Consider the following 17,132-nt stretch of genomic DNA (forward strand, 5'->3'; position numbering starts at 1 on the left):
TAAGACATTTTCCTTACCCAGTATATCATAGGGCACCTTATAGCAACGTAAAGGTCCCTTTGACACAAACTCCCTACTGCAATTCTCTGCACACTATGTTGTACATTGTATTATCCTGACTGCTACACTCTGGGTGCTATAATATATATTAGTCACATGGCACTCAATACATTATGTTGTGGATGTTGTGGATTACATAATCCTGACCAGATGTTTATTTTCTCAACTCATTGCTGTGTATTTGGCAACTAATGAAAGCTTTAAAGCTGAAGTAAACCCACAATTACTCACCTATCTTCATTCCATAGCAGCGTGACAGCATCTTCCCTTTTACTTCCCAAAGACAGTCTTTGGCCATGTCATTATGTAACTCCCGCTCAGGCATACAGGAGGTCCTTCATTCCCACCACGCACAAGGGACACTGAAATTGGGGATTAAAAAAGCAGCAAAGTTGGCAGAACTCTGGGATATTGACATTCTAGCATTTTGGAACTTCTTTCAGGTAAATTTGTGAAAACAAATGCAAACATATTTGTTTCTCTAGAGAAAAAACAAGTTTCTTTCATTAGACATGTGCCATATCTAAACATAGCCAATGCTGGGGGTAAAAATTGCAGTGGTTTATAAATATGAATGGTCTATGTGCAACGTTTCTCATTGCCAACTTTTGATGACCAGGAATACATAGAATTTTGAGCCGTCTAAAAGAAATGATCAGATCCTGAACAATCCCCAGTGTAAATTCTGTGTACGTCAGATAGACATAATAAATACAGAGCAATAGTTCTTCTTGTTATAGTGGGTAGAGGTCAACAGGTATGTATGTGTGTGTGTGTATGTATGTATGTATATATATATATATATATATATATATATATATATAAAATCATATTCACTTTATCCGGCACCATTTATCACACAAAAAAACCCTAAAACTCACTGTGCACTCTGATTCTTGTTTGACTACAATGTTTATTGTGTGTAGATAGCATCTATTTTGCACATGCTAAGGTGCTCATCTACATAAATGTAAAAAGTTAATGTTTGCTTTTTGTAAATCAAAGCAGGTTTTGGTAGTCTAATTAACTTGTTTTACTGAACATAACACATAAAGTTCTTTACTATGATCACTTTTTGTAATATTAATAGAATTATTTTGTAAATGAGGTTTTCTGCCCTTGTGTACAAATGGTAAGACAAAAGCATTTGTTTTGTTAGATGCCTTTATTGCAGTTAATGTACCTGTCTCCTACAAAGGCTTTGAACACATTATATTCACCTTCTCCAATACAATGCAGTGTGGTGAACATGCCCAAAACAGAAACAGGAAAATCTAGCTACTCTTATAAAGTGAATGGGAACCTGCATATTCAAATTAATTTCTACATCCCAACTTAATTTGTAAAACCTAAAAAAAGAAAAACCCGTTAATGTAATTTTAAAAGTTGCTGTCTTTTTAAAAGACAGCCAATAGCACTGAACAGAGGAAGACCCTGATATGGAGGTTCTTGCTTAGGCACTTCTCTCATGGATAACAATTGGCTTCCAATTGTGCTCCCATGTTGTCACGTTAGCCTCTGTTGGAGAATATGGGAACTTGCTAGACACATGTGTAGTTATGGCCCACCATTTTTATTACCATCACAAAACCCACCATATGTAGTGAAATGCAACTGATGCTAGAGCAAATGAATGTAAAGATGGAGTTGGTTAAATGACTGAAGAAAATTAACGTTTTAAAAAAGCAAGTCTATGTGCTTTGGTGACCTAATTGTCATCTAGCTAGGATTTAGATCTACTTTCAATATATAGTTCTAAGCTGGCAACACACTGTCATTATGGTGTGAGGGCTGCTTTAAAAAAGTTCTATGCAAGCACATGGACATTAATTCTATACAGTCTACAGATATTTCATATATCAATTCATCAGTTTAATAGATCATTAGTAGTAGTTAGATTTAAATAGGGTCAGTTTTTTTATATATACAATATGAACCACCATCACCCAATAGATTAACAAATCAGGTGATTGGATTCCCAATGCATAACTGAACAGTTAGCGAAGCCTTTGGTATTCATTTAAAATGTATGTCCATCAAAATATGCTATATAATTTAAAAGGGGAGTTTGCTGCATTATAATTTATTATTAAGAAGATATTAAGCAAAGGAATCCAAGGAGTGGAAACCCAAGCCTGCAGATGTCAGTGCTGGAGTCTTTAAGTCTCTGAGAGAGATAAGAAACTAAACAGCTGCTTTTAGGCACATTTCCCAGAGACCTGCAAGACAGGAAATACCTATAGACCTTGTTCTCCCTATGAGCAGTGTTTATTGTTCCTAACACAGTGTGTGATAGTCAAGGATGAACATTGCAAAGAAAACAATATCTGATGTTCCCACTGCCACATTGTGCTGCATGCATTTCTGTCCATTTTAATGCACTGCCACATTCAGTGTAATGAATAGAGGTAGCATCACAACAGACAGCCATACAGGTAGCTGTGTGTTGTAGTATAACTCATTCCAAAGCACTTTTTATAGTTGGAACCGAATCCTAAGTTGTTCCAGCCAAATATTCAAGAAAATGCTGATTTATGTGAGCCTGTTGGAATACACCTATTCTCTGTGTCAAATGATAATCAACAGCTAACAAGGACTATTAAAGTGCCCGCAGCAGGGCACCTCCTGCTCTCTATAAACAAAGCGGGTCTCTCTGCAGTAGCAGCATGTCTGTACCACGCTTGTTTGTTCCCACTCCAACCCGAAACAATCACTAGCGATTGTTTAGAGCAACTAATATTAAACATCTGTACAAAAATTTATGCTTATATAAACTGGTACATATTGGAGCTTACTAGTCGTTAGTTACAGTTGCGGCACGTGTTTCCATCTCTAGGTTTTATTTTCACCTGGTGACCCTGCCACCCTAGGCTGTTTTCCAACGGGGACTGCAGAAACCACCAGACCTCATTTCTTTTACACAGTTGTTTAGAACAGTGGTCGCCAACCTTTTTGACCACTAAATGCACGGAGAGCCGTGTGTCACTCAAAGGGGAAAAAAAATTTCCCCCAAAGTGACGTCCCGATGCCAGAACCCGCCCACTCTCCCACCGCAGGTCTGAGCGGGTTTTGTCTATAGACACAACCGGCCCACCGCCCTGAGCCTGCAAACCATAGGGGGGGACATGGTCAGCGGCTTTGATCCACCAAGGATATTAGTCCCTATTGTATGCGCTAAATCCCCTTGGAAACTTAGATATTACATTGTATAATTAATAGTAATATCATCATTATGCTATAAGTATCCTGTGCAGAGAGTAGGGCCATGGCAAGTACCAAGCGGATCCAACCAATAGGGCTGTCTGCAGTAAAATACTGGGGGCAGATACAAGACCAGTCACCCTGCAGAAAGAGGGAGAGCAGCAGTGACTGGTCTTTATTTCTGCACAGGGACAAAGTGAAGATTTTATGTCATGCTCAATTATTACACAGACCATGACTATAAAAATAGAAAAAATGTGTTTTCTTCTTCAAAAGCAGTAGCCTTTCCCCTATATTTACTAAATGGGTTGCCTTTATCCTCTAGTAAAATAAAACAAATCATCTGATTGGTCATCACAGACAAGGTTTCCCAACTTCTTCAATTATATTTTTATATCTAGGCCTTAAAGCTTTGCATTGTTGTTTGGAGTATTGTGCAGCCCCACCGTCGGGCTGCTTGATCAGCAATGGTCTGACTCTCCAGTATGCTGGCAACACAGGGGAGCCTTTACTAAAAATGCCATAATATTTACTTACCAAGTATAGCATGAGGCTTCACCTGGCTTTTAGTTTTTGATATTATACTGAAGACTTAGAACTCTTGTCAAGTTTGAATTGCTATCCATGTCCATGGGGAACCCAACCCTCGCTATTTTTCTGGGGGGGAAAAAGTGAAAAAGAAACAAAAAAATGACATTTGTCTTTGGGATAAAAGGTATATTCTATATAGGGACACCTGTTCTGGTGGCATCTCTATAAAAGGAAAATTCTCCTCCTTTTGTGGTCATTTCCTCTCTTTTTCTTTTGTGTCTCTGGGATAGGAGGTGAAGAGAAATCACTAAAGGCAGGAAATGATAAACTGACCAGTTTTATTTTTCCCTACTGTACACATATTTGGACCTAAGCCACAAACAAATGAAAAACTAACCTCAGCTAATGCACTTTAAGCAGTTGCAGAAAGTTTTTTCTTTTTTTACATTTTAAAAATGAATAAAATCTGACTATTGTAACCCCCCTGACTGTGTTATAGGTGTCCCCAGCCTTGTAATTGACATTTTTGCTGGTACATGTAAATGTGGAGAACAATATAGATTAAAGGATGTTATATGAAAAATGAATTCATATGCTGAATGCTATGATTACATGTATGGACCACATACATACTACATACATAATTTGTTAGTGGCCATTTATAGCCCAACTCTGGGCTCGATAACCATATTGGCATTAAAGCAGTTTAACATTTCTATTTCTCAAAGCAATCTCCTGTTTTTCACCTACATCCCTGAAATCTACACGACAGGATTAGAACAAAACTCCTTTATACATCATACAACTTGTGTACCTTTGATGAAAATGTACCAACATATCTGATCACTTCATAACCTGAGCCAAATATTGGTTGGTAATGATTGGTTCAATTTATGTCCAGTTCACTTCAGAAGAAAAGTAAACTATCTGCCCCTATGTACCCAGCCTAGGGGGGAGATTTGGGGGGGTCCAGTGTACACAAATTGAACATTGGGTGAAAGATCTGCTTTAAGACTTTTCAGGCAGCCCTTGTTTTCATCTCTATACAATCATGACTTGTATATTTCATTCAGTAAAGGAATTCACATTTACCAAGTGTACTTTATTTACAACTTTTGCAGCTATCTACATTTTATTTTTCTGGCCTCTTGTGCAGTTTTTAATCTGAATTTCCAGCTATTTTTTCTCACCGCAGACATTATACTCATTTAGCTAATCCCTCAGCACAGGTATCAATAAACGTGTGTTCGGATCGGTCACTAATATCTTCCGATCCTCCCACCTTTGCAGACATTCCATGACAATGCACATTGCACATGTCTCTCCCAGCCTGCAGGCTATCACTCTGCCAGGTATGGAATGAAGGGGCGGGGCGTCTCGCAGGATCAGCCACTTATTGGTCCGGGGTCACTAAGCTCTCGCCTTGTGATTGGCTCAGTGCGCTGTATATAGAGTCCGCACTGTAATGCCAGGCTCAGTCTCCGCGGTGAGTTTTGAGTTGTTGGCTTGTTGTGGATTTGGAGAATATTAACGCCCGCTGTACCGCGATCATCATGAAGGAGAGAAGAAATCCTCAGCCCGCTGTGGTCAGATGCAAACTGGTCTTAGTAGGAGATGTGCACTGTGGGAAGACGGCGATGTTACAAGTCCTGGCCAAGGATTGTTACCCCGAGGTGAGTGACAGATCAGGGTCATCGTTCACGTGTGGCTGAGCGCTATGGGCTTTGTGTTGGCAGCCCTTTAACCCTGCTGCCCAGTTTCCCATGTCACATAGTTGGGATGCCTGTGCACTGGGCTGTGGCGGTGTTCGTTCCCAGGATATCAGTGACTTATTGACTTAGTGACAGTGTCTGCTCCCACAGGGGTCACCACTTATCCCTACCATTATATTCCCCCCTGGACTACCCACAGTAATTACCTCCATTGGGCTCCCATCATGACCCCCCCCCCCTCCAGTCCCTAGACTCCCATCATGATACCCCTCCAGTCCCTAAACTCCCATCATGATACCCCTCCAGTCCCTAAACTCCCATCATGATACCCCCTCCAGTCTCTGGATTCCTATCATGATCCCCCCCCCTCCTGCAGTCCCTGGATTCCCATCATGATCCCCCCTCCTGCAGTCCCTAGACACCCATCATGATCTCCTCCTCCAGTCCCTAGACTACCATCATGGTCTCCCCCCCTCCTCCAGTCCCTGGACTGCCATTTTGACCCCCCTTGGACTTCTATTATGATTTCCCTATATTGGACAACCATCATGATCCCTGCCACCATTATTAATTCCACAATCCCTGGACGTCCATTATGATCCTGCTACCATTATTAATTCCCCAATCCCTGGACTTCCATTATGATCCTGCTACCATTATTAATTCCCTAATCCCTAGCCTACCATCACAATCCACCAAACCCAGGACTGCCATCATAATCCATGCTACCATTATTATTTCCCCAATCCCTAGCCTACCATTACAAACCACCAAACCCTGCACTGCCATCATGATGCCCACAACCATTATTTCCCCAATCCCTGGACTTCCATCATGAACCCCACTACCATTATTATTCCCCAATCCCTGGCCTACCATAACAATCCACTGAACCCTAGACTACCATCATGATCTCCCACCCCCTGGACAAATCATCATAATCCCTTCACCATTGTTCACCAAATCTCTGAACTGCTACCATGACCCACCAACCCCTGGAATGGCAGTCAGTCATAGCCCTGGGCACATTATATACAATTGTCATTTTAATAGAAGGCATTATTAATGCTGTGTCTGTATTATTCCTATAAATAAATTTATTTCTATATGCAGATGATTAGATGCAGCCAGAAGTCTCATAGGTGACAATAAAAACATGGCAAATAATAGCCTACATAGTGAATACCAGTCTATACTTCATTTTTTTTTCTAGTCTCATGTTCATAAATATACGTGGGAACCCTTGTTTACAACAAAGGTGCTAAAAGCCAACGGTCGTTTGGCTTATTAAGTTTTAGTTTTAATTTTGGCCCTGTAATTATAGGTAAATATATGTTGAGGCTTTTGCTTTTTATTGCATTCCATTCTGGTAGTTTATAGCCATGTTGTATTGTTAAGCTGTCCTTGGGAATGTTTGCAGAGATCTACAAAATGATCTCCAAGTCCATTCAAGGCTGAATTGTATTCACTGCATTGTAGGTGGGAAGAGATGGGAATTTTAGCAGGAAAACTGTGTGTTGATATGTTGTTGGTTGCACTAAGATTGGCTTTCCTATCCTTAGTCTGACTCTGATTTCTTCTCCTTTGTCTTGCCTGTCTGGATTGTCTTGCTGTGTGGTGCATTTGCCTTGCGTATCAATATCTGTATGTTGCAGTGGTGCCATCAAGACACGTGTGCTTGCGTTGGCTGCAGTGGTGTCAGTGAGCCGTGTTGCCCGCAGTTCCACTGTGTGTTGCGTAGGTGTCATCTCCCCCTGTGCTTTTGTTGGCTATAATAATGTCCTAGCAATGTAATGTTGCATTGAAGCATCTGTTGGCTGCAGTGTTGTCTTAAGCTATATATGTATGTCTCTCGTTTTTCTAGACCTATGTACCTACAGTATTTGAAAACTACACAGCTAGCCTGGAGACTGAAGAACACCGTGTGGAGCTCAGCCTATGGGACACATCAGGTATGGGTTCTGAAATGATCAAAAAGATCTTCCTTGTTTTAAATCCTTAAAAACTACGTATTACAACATCCTCTAGCAGATTGCCGTTAGAGAACCTGTCCAAGAACTACCTGCATTCATGGGAAGGCTTTCCAAGAATTTCTTTTGTGCTTCATTCTAGATGGAAAGACAATAGGTGTTCTGAATAAAATGCAGGTATATGGGTCAATAATTCTTGTTACTACATCTGACCTGTAGGTTGGTCCAAAAATGATTCACAGTTATCAGATTTATGCAGTCACATGGATTACTGTCCCTTTAACATCCAGGCGATTCATTGTCCCTGGGTTCAGCTTCTTTCAAGGCTTTCTGCTAGACAAAAAAACCGTTGGCAGGCCTCGTCTGGCTTTCTGAAAATTCTGACCATTCTCAAAATCAAAAAGATGGAATTGCCTATGGGAGTTTCACTGAAATTTGTTGATTCATTATAAAATATAACGCTTCACTGGCTCATCTGCCTTTTGCTATCAATATTTATAACTTGTGAAAGTAAGTTAGAACTTTTCAAAGGCCATCTGACCCCACCTTCATCTAGCTATGTTTAGGCTGTCGTATTCAGTAACTGGGTTCCTATTCAGATGTTTTGCACTGCATTCTGTTAAAAAGCCAAGCACACAGCAGGACCCCTGCTTGTTGGATTCAGTGAACCCTTTAGCAGCGGGGGGGCTTCTTTGGCTGAACTGAATGAAAGCATTGAGCCCATCAAACTTTGGTATCGCACACAAGTTTGGGCTTGTGTATTTTAGAAATGCCATAGCTAATTTTATTAGACAGTGGTAAAGTCATGAATTGCTATGTTTGTGAAATGTGGATATGGCTATGATTAAATCTATTGGAATAGAATTTATTGTACGTCTTAGTATATTGTCCAGAGCTAGTAAAGAGTTTTAAGTTCTAGCTAGAGTTTGAGTGTGAGTGGAACTTTAAGAAATTGGTCTTTTTTGAAGTAGCAGATTACCAATCCAGGGTCTATTTCATGGTGACTACACCTACTATTATGCATATTCTAATTTATTTTAATTAAACCTAAAACAATAGCAAGATAACCCCAGTTAGTTTTTATTTGCTACAAAGAATCTCTGTTAGGTTTTACATCTGTCATAGGATGGATGAGACTAGACCTGTATGTACATGTTTTCCAAGATTCTTTTATACTGATTACAAAGGTCCTTAACAAAATGAAAAGTCATCCCGAAGCCCCCAACTATACAATTGTCAGATATTCTAATATGGTAATTTACTTCTGCTGGCTCATTCATACATTAAAACATTTATTGCCCATAATACTCTATAGACATATTTAGAATGGCACTAATATATTCTATTTTAAGTTCAAAGGATGTAAATGAATACAATTGGCAATAATGACCATTTGATGTAAATCATAAACTGGAATATTATTAAACCGTTAGGAGTCCTATGGTAATGGAAGACTGCTATAAAACAATATCTGCCCTCAGTGATCAGATCAATCTCGGATTGACAATAGATTGCAGTCAACTATGCATATGGAACATGAAATATCAAAAGCGGGTTAATATTATTTTATTAGCCTAGGACTGTACTTTGGATTTAGTGACCCATTCTTTTTGTAAGGAGCTTTTGCCCCATTACATGTTGTCAATTAATACATAAGGATCTATTTATAAATATTTCACCCTGTTTTTCACAATATTGACACATTTTACATTCAATTAGAAAATGTGTGAACCAGATTATCTTGTTTGTTAGTGCATTTTTCTAATTGACTCTAATGTGTAAATTTAGGTGACTCTTGGGTCAAAACATTTACAAATGGACCCCTAAGTATTAGATCATTTCCATTCCTGCTTTACATGTGCTGTTCATATGCAAACCTTCACTTACTATGCAAACTGACTTTAGTCACAGTTACTGACTGTTGGGTGGGAAAATGCAGTTACACAGGTCAGGATAAACTGAAACTTTTTACATTCCTCTTCAATTGTTTTAATAACAGAAGAAAAGTTGGTAATCAAGGGTTTATTGTGTTTCCTGCTGGGTGCTGTTTAGCTGGTCTTTCAGGCCTAAAACTGCCCTAAGGGAGAAGGAAGATGAGACACATTAGTGGTCAACAGCTAAAACAGATTTCCACCCTAAAAGGGACTGTTGTTACAACTGTTAATTAGCAGTGTAAATATCTCATTCCTTTCTCAAAGCTACTTACAAAACACAAATCTAATTGCTCTTTCCTCCTGCATGCTGTTTATGGCTCTTACTGATTAGATGTTTATCATAAGAAAGTCAGATTTTTTTTTTTAGAGAGATTAAAAAAACTTTTTGCCTTTAGTATTAGTTCCCTTTTTTGGCCATAGGCTTAGTTCTCCAAGCTTTTAACACAAGAATATACATTTTTGTTATATTTAAGAATATTCTATTTCAGTTTCCTAGAAATGGCTAATTTGCAAAAAAAAAATATCCAACCAGTATCCTGGTGTTTTACCTTCGAGCCTAATAATTTCATTATAGAAATACCCTGCGTAAAGTGATGTTCCTGTAAAAGGGAACAGGTTAAAAACTATTTTCTTAAACACTTTTTAATGTTTCTTCTGGTTGAATATAAAATTGGTACTGCCAATCTGGTTCTTAACCACTTGTGCTATTGCATTAGAGCCACTGGAAAAGTACTTAATCTATCCACCAGTGGCTCTATAATACTTGTTTTAAGTTTGGGGGGCAAACTTTCAAGAAAATAGAAGTTGCAATTAATACAGATCTGTAGTCATAAATATTACATTTTTTATGCAAGCAGCGTACCAGAATTTGTTTGGTTAATCTACAGCAAACTTCGGAGTGGTAAGCAGCATAAAGAGCCAAATAGGTGTGCTTGTAGTGCTCATGTGTTAAAAAATTACATTCTAATAGAAGTAATTTTGTAAACAATAGAAAAAAACTTTAGGTTTTAAATATTAGAAACCAATCAGAACTTGTATTTCACAGGTCTGACTTCACTATATAAACAATCTGTCTTGAAGCAAAGGTTACTGGTATTATTAGAACTGTGGAAATTTTATATTTTTGCACATGTAAACTAATTTTGTTTTTTACTCGGGTACCACCTGCAATCTGACAATAGTAACAATAGCAGACAATAAAATGCATTGCTGAGTGTTACAAATCTCTGCACATTTGTTATTTTGCTTTATTGTGGATATTCTCTCCCTGGCAGAAAGAGATCTGTATTTATTTGAATACATTGTTGCTCTCTATAGAGATGCAGTGCTGCCATTGATCATCTGGCTGCTTGCTATGCATGGCCAGTCTACTAGATGCTGCAGATTGGTGGTGCAAATCTCCACGCCAATGTGTAGCTCAGACTTGTACATTCAGCTACGCAGTTTTCTAAAGAGCCCCAGGGGAAGGGATGCAGCAGGCATCAGCCAGTCCTCGAGCAGTGCATCAGTCATGCCAGGTAGCCAGCCTGAACCCTTCGTAGATGAACTTGTTCATTTTGCCATTTCTAAGGGAATGCCTATGTATTCTCCCTATTAAAAAAAAAAGCTTAAAGTATCAAGATGATATTTAGATCCTTTTGTGTAAATGCTGATGGGACTTGTTTCTTTTTTTAAAAGATAATTTGGGGAATTGTATTTATAGTTTCTAGGGTATGGTAGATCATTTGGCTCTTGAGGTCTTTAAGCAATCTGATTACGTCTGTGACTAGTTTTAGCACTCTTAGAGCCGGCTTTTAATATCTTTACGAAAGCAGCACAATGCAGTGCGCAATAGATCCACCTTTAACTCCTTAACTCCTTTTGGTTCATATTTTTATGCTGAATGTCTTGATATTCTGCAGCCTCCTGTCCCCCAACATGATTGGTCTGGCCTTGTTGCCATGGAAACTGTTCTTCTAGTCAGGGAGGGGGTATTTGCTATTCTAAGCACGAAGCTGCTGTGCTGAAATCTGAAGGGGAGGGTGAAGTGGAGAAAGCTTATGGCTTGCAGCTCCTCTGCCCTGCAGGGTGCTGTCCGGGTTTCGTACCCAAAGAACGGCATCACTGTATGTGTAATAAATAATCAAATATAAATAAATAGAAAAGTAACATACACACCTAAAAAAAAATAACATCTAATAAGCTACTTGAGAACAGCACTGGGGTATTTAAAGACACCAAGGCCATTTGGCCATGTGGACCCTACAATGGTAGCTCTGCTTGAACAGTCATGATTGCTCCTTCTTGGAAACAGTCTTTAAATTGACACGCTGTCCCAAACCACTGTGAAGTGTTGTCACGTAGAAGGACATAGCAGATAATGGCCTCCTCGGGGGAAGATTGCTGCAGTGAGAGAACACATGTTAAGGGCTTGAGTGGCCAACTTATCCCGGTAGTTGAGCTGGTCACTGGGGGATTTCAGGTCATAGCCGGTCCTTAACAGACGGGTATTCTACTTTGTTACACTCTGTATCCTAGTGCTTTGCTTCCATCTAACTGAACAAACAGGGCAATGATTTCCAGTACTATAAATCAATAAGAATGCCATTTGTTTTAGTCTCTACCCATGTTTATTATCCATGGCAATGTGCCAGCATTATGATAGTTTTGGACCTGTTTATCAAATGGTCTGTAAGTACTGCCACTGTTGTCAAATATTTCATGAAAATAACTGATTGGCTTCTTCAGAGAACATTTTTCAATCGTAATGGCAAAGAGCCAAGAACAGTAACCCATAACAATCACTATGCAATTCTTCATTCCTGTGGCATGCAGCAGATCATTGCTGATTGCACTGCCCTATTAAGCCTGATAACATTAGTTATGTAACAAGAAGCTTAGTACCAGAATGTTTTTAGGAGGTGATCGCCAGTGTGATCCCTGATGAGCTGGAAAGTCTGTCCTAAAGCTGGCGTTAATCTTTTATTGTGGCTGTGACAATGCGGTAATGAGCTCAGTCTGTCATACATGAGGCTGCTCCTAAAATTAGTCCTTCAGCAGATATACAAAGCTGTGGTTTTCGTCACAATGTTAAATCGGTGATTGCATTGCTGGTTTTACTGTTTGGCTAATTTTCCTGCTTTTCTTACCTATTGAAAAGCCAATGAAGTACTGGACATAGAAACCTGTAGCATCTAACCTCTATAGTTAACTCATGAAGAATTTACAATTCTGATTGGCCCAATGCTAAATACGTTGTCCTTCAGAAAGTGAGAATAGCAGAATTGTTCTATAAATTCAGACCTCACACAGTAACTTCTAATGGAGAGCAGAAGCTGGGTTCATTATATTTAAATTATCCTCCTCTAATCTCCTTTCGGTTCATTGTGAATAGTAGCAAGCTTGCATCTGTCTGACCTTCACACCTGTTGACCATTTGTCTCCTATCTCTTCACAGGTTCTCCATATTATGACAACGTCCGACCCCTCTGCTACAGTGACTCCGATGCAGTTCTGCTCTGTTTTGATGTTAGCAAGCCAGAGAGCCTGGATAGTGCTTTGAAAAAGGTGAGTTTATTCCTCCATGAAACTTGTAATCTGTGTAGATCAAAATAATCCAAACAATTTGGTGTTTGTGTTAATATACATACATTTGGAGTAAGGTGGACTCCTGTGAGCCCCGATGCAGAACACAATATAAATATACAAATTTTTGCTATTTGGGTGGATACTGAATGCATCATCCTCAAAGGTTGGCTTCTGCCACTTTAAATAGTATAGCAAACTGAGAAAGACTGTGGTTGTTTTATCATATCAGGAAAATGGTGTCCGCTCCTTTACATAACTCCTCATTACCACTTAAGCAGGCCTCACACAGTAAGCGTGAATGCTCCTTCCAGCTAATAAACACATTATAGTGCCATCAGTGGTGCATCGAGTGGGAAGGAGGTATTCGTGAGTCAGGTCAGAACTGTCCCCAGGGTCCAAGCCTATGTTGCTGATGCTATCTCTTATGATGTCAGAAATGGTTGACCTGTGCTCTTTAAAAACCTATTTTGCACTAAACGTTTCCTGTGTATAAAATGTCCATCTGCTTGTTTTTAGAACTTGCAAAATATAGGTTGGCCCCTTATAATTCTTACTATTATTACCGCAATAATGTATATTATAGATTATAAAATGAAGCCAGAATATTTATAGATACTACATTGTTTGGATTGCTGTGTTTGCTTAGACTAATTGTGGCTTTTCTTGCAGTGGAAAACCGAAGTCATGGACTACTGCCCCAGTACTAGAATACTTCTGATTGGTTGCAAAACTGATCTCCGAACCGACCTTAGCACAATCATGGAGCTGTCACATCAGAAACAGGCACCTGTATCTTTTGAACAGGTTTGTTTATATTTAAATATATAATACACAATTTCTGTTTTATATTACTAGCTTTATTTGACGTTATTTTGGTATACACATACTAAAATTGGATCCATGCATATGGCCAATGTGGCTAATTGTGTAGTTTAGAACTATAAAAATACACCACCTCTATAGCATGCACAGAGATGAGTCCAGACAGAAATAGAAAATGTTATTTGTTGGTTTTAAACTATGGAGGAATTCTGATCAGTATGTTTGTAATTTGTTTCACTGGCCCTTTCATGATTCCAATTTCTGTATAAACGGCACCTAACTAAATTTTGTAAACCTTCCCTTTGTCCCCTTGATTTGGTTGTTTTGTACTTGGTAGGCTGTATGAGAAGCTGTGTAAACTTAAAAAATGAGATAAATTATTGCTTATCTATTGGCATTATGTTCAATCTAAATGCATACATATTTTACTAAAGTTTTCATTTTAATGTTAAGTGTTAAGCCTTTTCTATGCCAAGATAATGCTAACTTTGCATATACGTTAGATAATAAATGCATGACTAGCTATGGATGCCAGCCTTCTGGTCTAATTTTAGCTTTACTTTTTAATTCCAGGGTTGTGCTGCAGCCAAGCAATTAGGAGCAGAGAGCTATCTTGAGTGTTCAGCCTTCACATCAGAAAAAAGCGTACACAGCATATTCCGTTCAGCGTCTTCAGTGTGTCTATCCAAACCTTCTCCTTCGAACCGCAGAAGCCCTGTCCGGAGCTTATCTAAGAGACTGTTAAACATACCCAGCCGCTCTGAAATTATTTCTTCAACCTTCAAAAAAGAGAAGGCCAAGAGCTGTTGTCTTATGTAAGACTTTACGGCTGGCATGACAAGGACACTTGCGTTAGACTTTGGACATTCCCCAGCGTTCTTTCTCATCACTGGCAAAGAACGCCGGGCCCGGGGGTGAAGATCCTGGGATCAGTAGCCTCACCCCCATGGGATGAGCTAGCACACGGAGGCTGGAGAGAGAAGGGCTGATTTGCACAAAGACTGATTGCACATGAAGGAAGGAGGATAAACCAGTACAATGGTGGTATTCCGTAGGCCACTAAAATTTAGGCAAAAAAGCTGCTTTCAATTGAATTATCCCTTCCATACCTTGGCTTCCTCCATGGACTTGCCAGAAAATTCTCATTACAGTGTTAACCCTGTGGTACTTTGTGCCTGTACATTATTGTATAGGTAGCAACTGTTGGTAAAACTGCTGGATAAAGTGGTTTTCTTCCCTGCGCTGTGAGGACTGTATAAATTATTATTTTTTATTTTAATCAATCCTAAATCTGTATGTGCTTGACCTGTGATACTAAATTTATTTATTGAAAATATATGGGAGAAAACAGTCCTTGACTTGTTTATTTCAAAACATCCTGCCTGACATGAATAAACGTCTTTTTACAGAATTACGGACCCAATTTGAATCCTGAGTTTTTCTTTAAAGTTTAAAGCTTCTTCTTATGGTAACATGCAAGAAACATGGACTAATGATCACCTTTCACACAGCAATTGGAAGCCAATTTTCATTACAAAAAAAGTACTTGTTGTTTTTGGGTTTCAGCGCATGGATCCAAGTGTGGTTGTTTTTAGCTCCATACGGTGTAAAGGATCTTCAAACTATTCCCAGCTGTTGGGCCACTTCCTCTTAACTCTTTAAAGCCCCCATCCCATCAACACACTAAATAGATTTTTTTACATACCTGTATTTGAGACCAAATGCCCTCACTAGAGCAGCATGGTACTGTGTGCAATACAGACAGATTGCAACAGGTGAAGAGGGCTAGCTTCCTGAAAACTGCATGACAGCCTGCCTTCATTCTTCTTTCCATAGCCTTTGGCACAAATGCAAGAAGAAGTCTAGTTGGCTCTTGGAAGAAGTTTTGCAAATATCTAAATGCCTTTATAAGCTGATTTATAAACTGCACTGTATGTAAACCATCTTAGGTAATGCCACCATGTAATGCTACACTTTCATGATTGAAAGAACTATATTCCAATTAATGAAAAGGGTGGGTAAAAGAAAGTGCCCCCAAATAACTCCTAAAGTACAACTTGAAATATAGTGACATTGTCCCGTTACAACTTTCCTGCGGCGTAGCCCACAGAGAAGGTTACTTGTCTGTATTACTATAATTTGGTCTGTTGGAGAACACTGCCATCCAGGCCCAGCCATGGGATTAAATAAGAAGGTGGTATGCAGGGCCCAGCCAGGACTTCAGGTACAGCAGGACACAGCTGTACAAGGGCACAGCTCTGTGGAATCAAGTATCTTCAGAGTATTTTTCTCTTGCCTATTACACTGAAATTATAGAGCAAGGAAAGTTGTCTTTTTAACACAAGGCATTACGTAAGACCTTAACACCTAGCTCACCCTCTGGTAAAGTTAAACTCCAATCCGAAATCCTAAAACATAACCTCATCAGAAGCACAAACACTCATTTAATCTTTTTTTGTGTATACTTACCACCTACTGCAGTGGGAGCACATGTATGTGATCTGGTATAAAGAGAAGCTGATTACCTATATAAGATTGTGTTAACCTGTTTTTGCATGCAAACATTCTAGGTGTCTGAAAATCAGTGTGTGGTCACTAGGATTGTGTGCTTTTTGGCTTTGCAAACATAACAGTTTTATGGGGAGGAGTGTTATTTCAAGCAGAACTGTCACAAAATAGGATACGGGTATGGGTAGCCATATGGCTGCATTTTGAGGAGTTCACTAAGGTTAATTAGGACCTCACCTACTCACATCTACAATTTAGCTACATATTAGGTAAAAACAATCCCATAAACCAGCAATAATTCCAAATGGATGGACTGGAAATATTCAGATATCTGACAGCCTCCTTTTGCCTTTGTTGTCCTGTGCCCAAACTGACTTATCTTGCTGACCTCATGCTAGCTACATTCTGTAAACCCAGGTAACTCTTGATTATTACAACAGTCTCCTAAACTCCCCCAACACTTTTCCTGTTAATTTCAGTGTTGACAATATTAGTTTCTGAGCATATTCCATCTTTGCTAGTTCTTCAGCTGGATTAAATTCTATACCCACATATAGAACCTTGCCCAGATCCTCCTGGAGTTCCACTTTGATGAAGGGGAGATTATGCATAACATCACAATCACTTTGTTCTTCCTGGATATTGGTAACCTCAATGTGTCTCTCAAGAAAGGTGAACATATAGAACCTTGCCCAAGTCCTCCTGGAGTTCCACTTTGATGAAGGGGAGATTATGCATAACATCACAATCACTTTGTTCTTCCTGGATATTGGTAACCTCAATGTGTCTCAAGAAAGGTGATTTATTAAAACTGTGGGCAGTATTTA

General features: G+C 39.2%; 1 protein-coding gene across 2 annotated transcripts; it reads left to right on the forward strand.

Moving 5' to 3' along the window:
- The first annotated feature begins 5,254 nt into the window (after nt 1–5,254).
- On the forward strand, nt 5,255–15,220 carry RND1 (Rho family GTPase 1). Of its 2 annotated transcripts, XM_072409365.1 has the most exons (6): nt 5,257–5,465; nt 7,160–7,241; nt 7,369–7,456; nt 12,845–12,954; nt 13,645–13,779; nt 14,371–15,220. In XM_072409365.1, exons 1-6 carry the CDS (start codon nt 5,407–5,409, stop codon nt 14,614–14,616), a joined length of 720 nt encoding a protein of 239 aa, XP_072265466.1. In that variant the 5' UTR covers nt 5,257–5,406; the 3' UTR covers nt 14,617–15,220. The 2 variants fall into 2 exon arrangements, with proteins under 2 accessions (XP_072265474.1, XP_072265466.1); XM_072409373.1 differs by lacking the exon at nt 7,160–7,241 and having other exon boundaries at nt 5,255–5,465.
- The last annotated feature ends 1,912 nt before the right edge of the window (nt 15,221–17,132 follow it).

Source organism: Pyxicephalus adspersus, chromosome 1 (assembly GCF_032062135.1).
Source record: "Pyxicephalus adspersus chromosome 1, UCB_Pads_2.0, whole genome shotgun sequence".
Classification (NCBI taxonomy): Eukaryota; Metazoa; Chordata; class Amphibia; order Anura; family Pyxicephalidae; genus Pyxicephalus; species Pyxicephalus adspersus.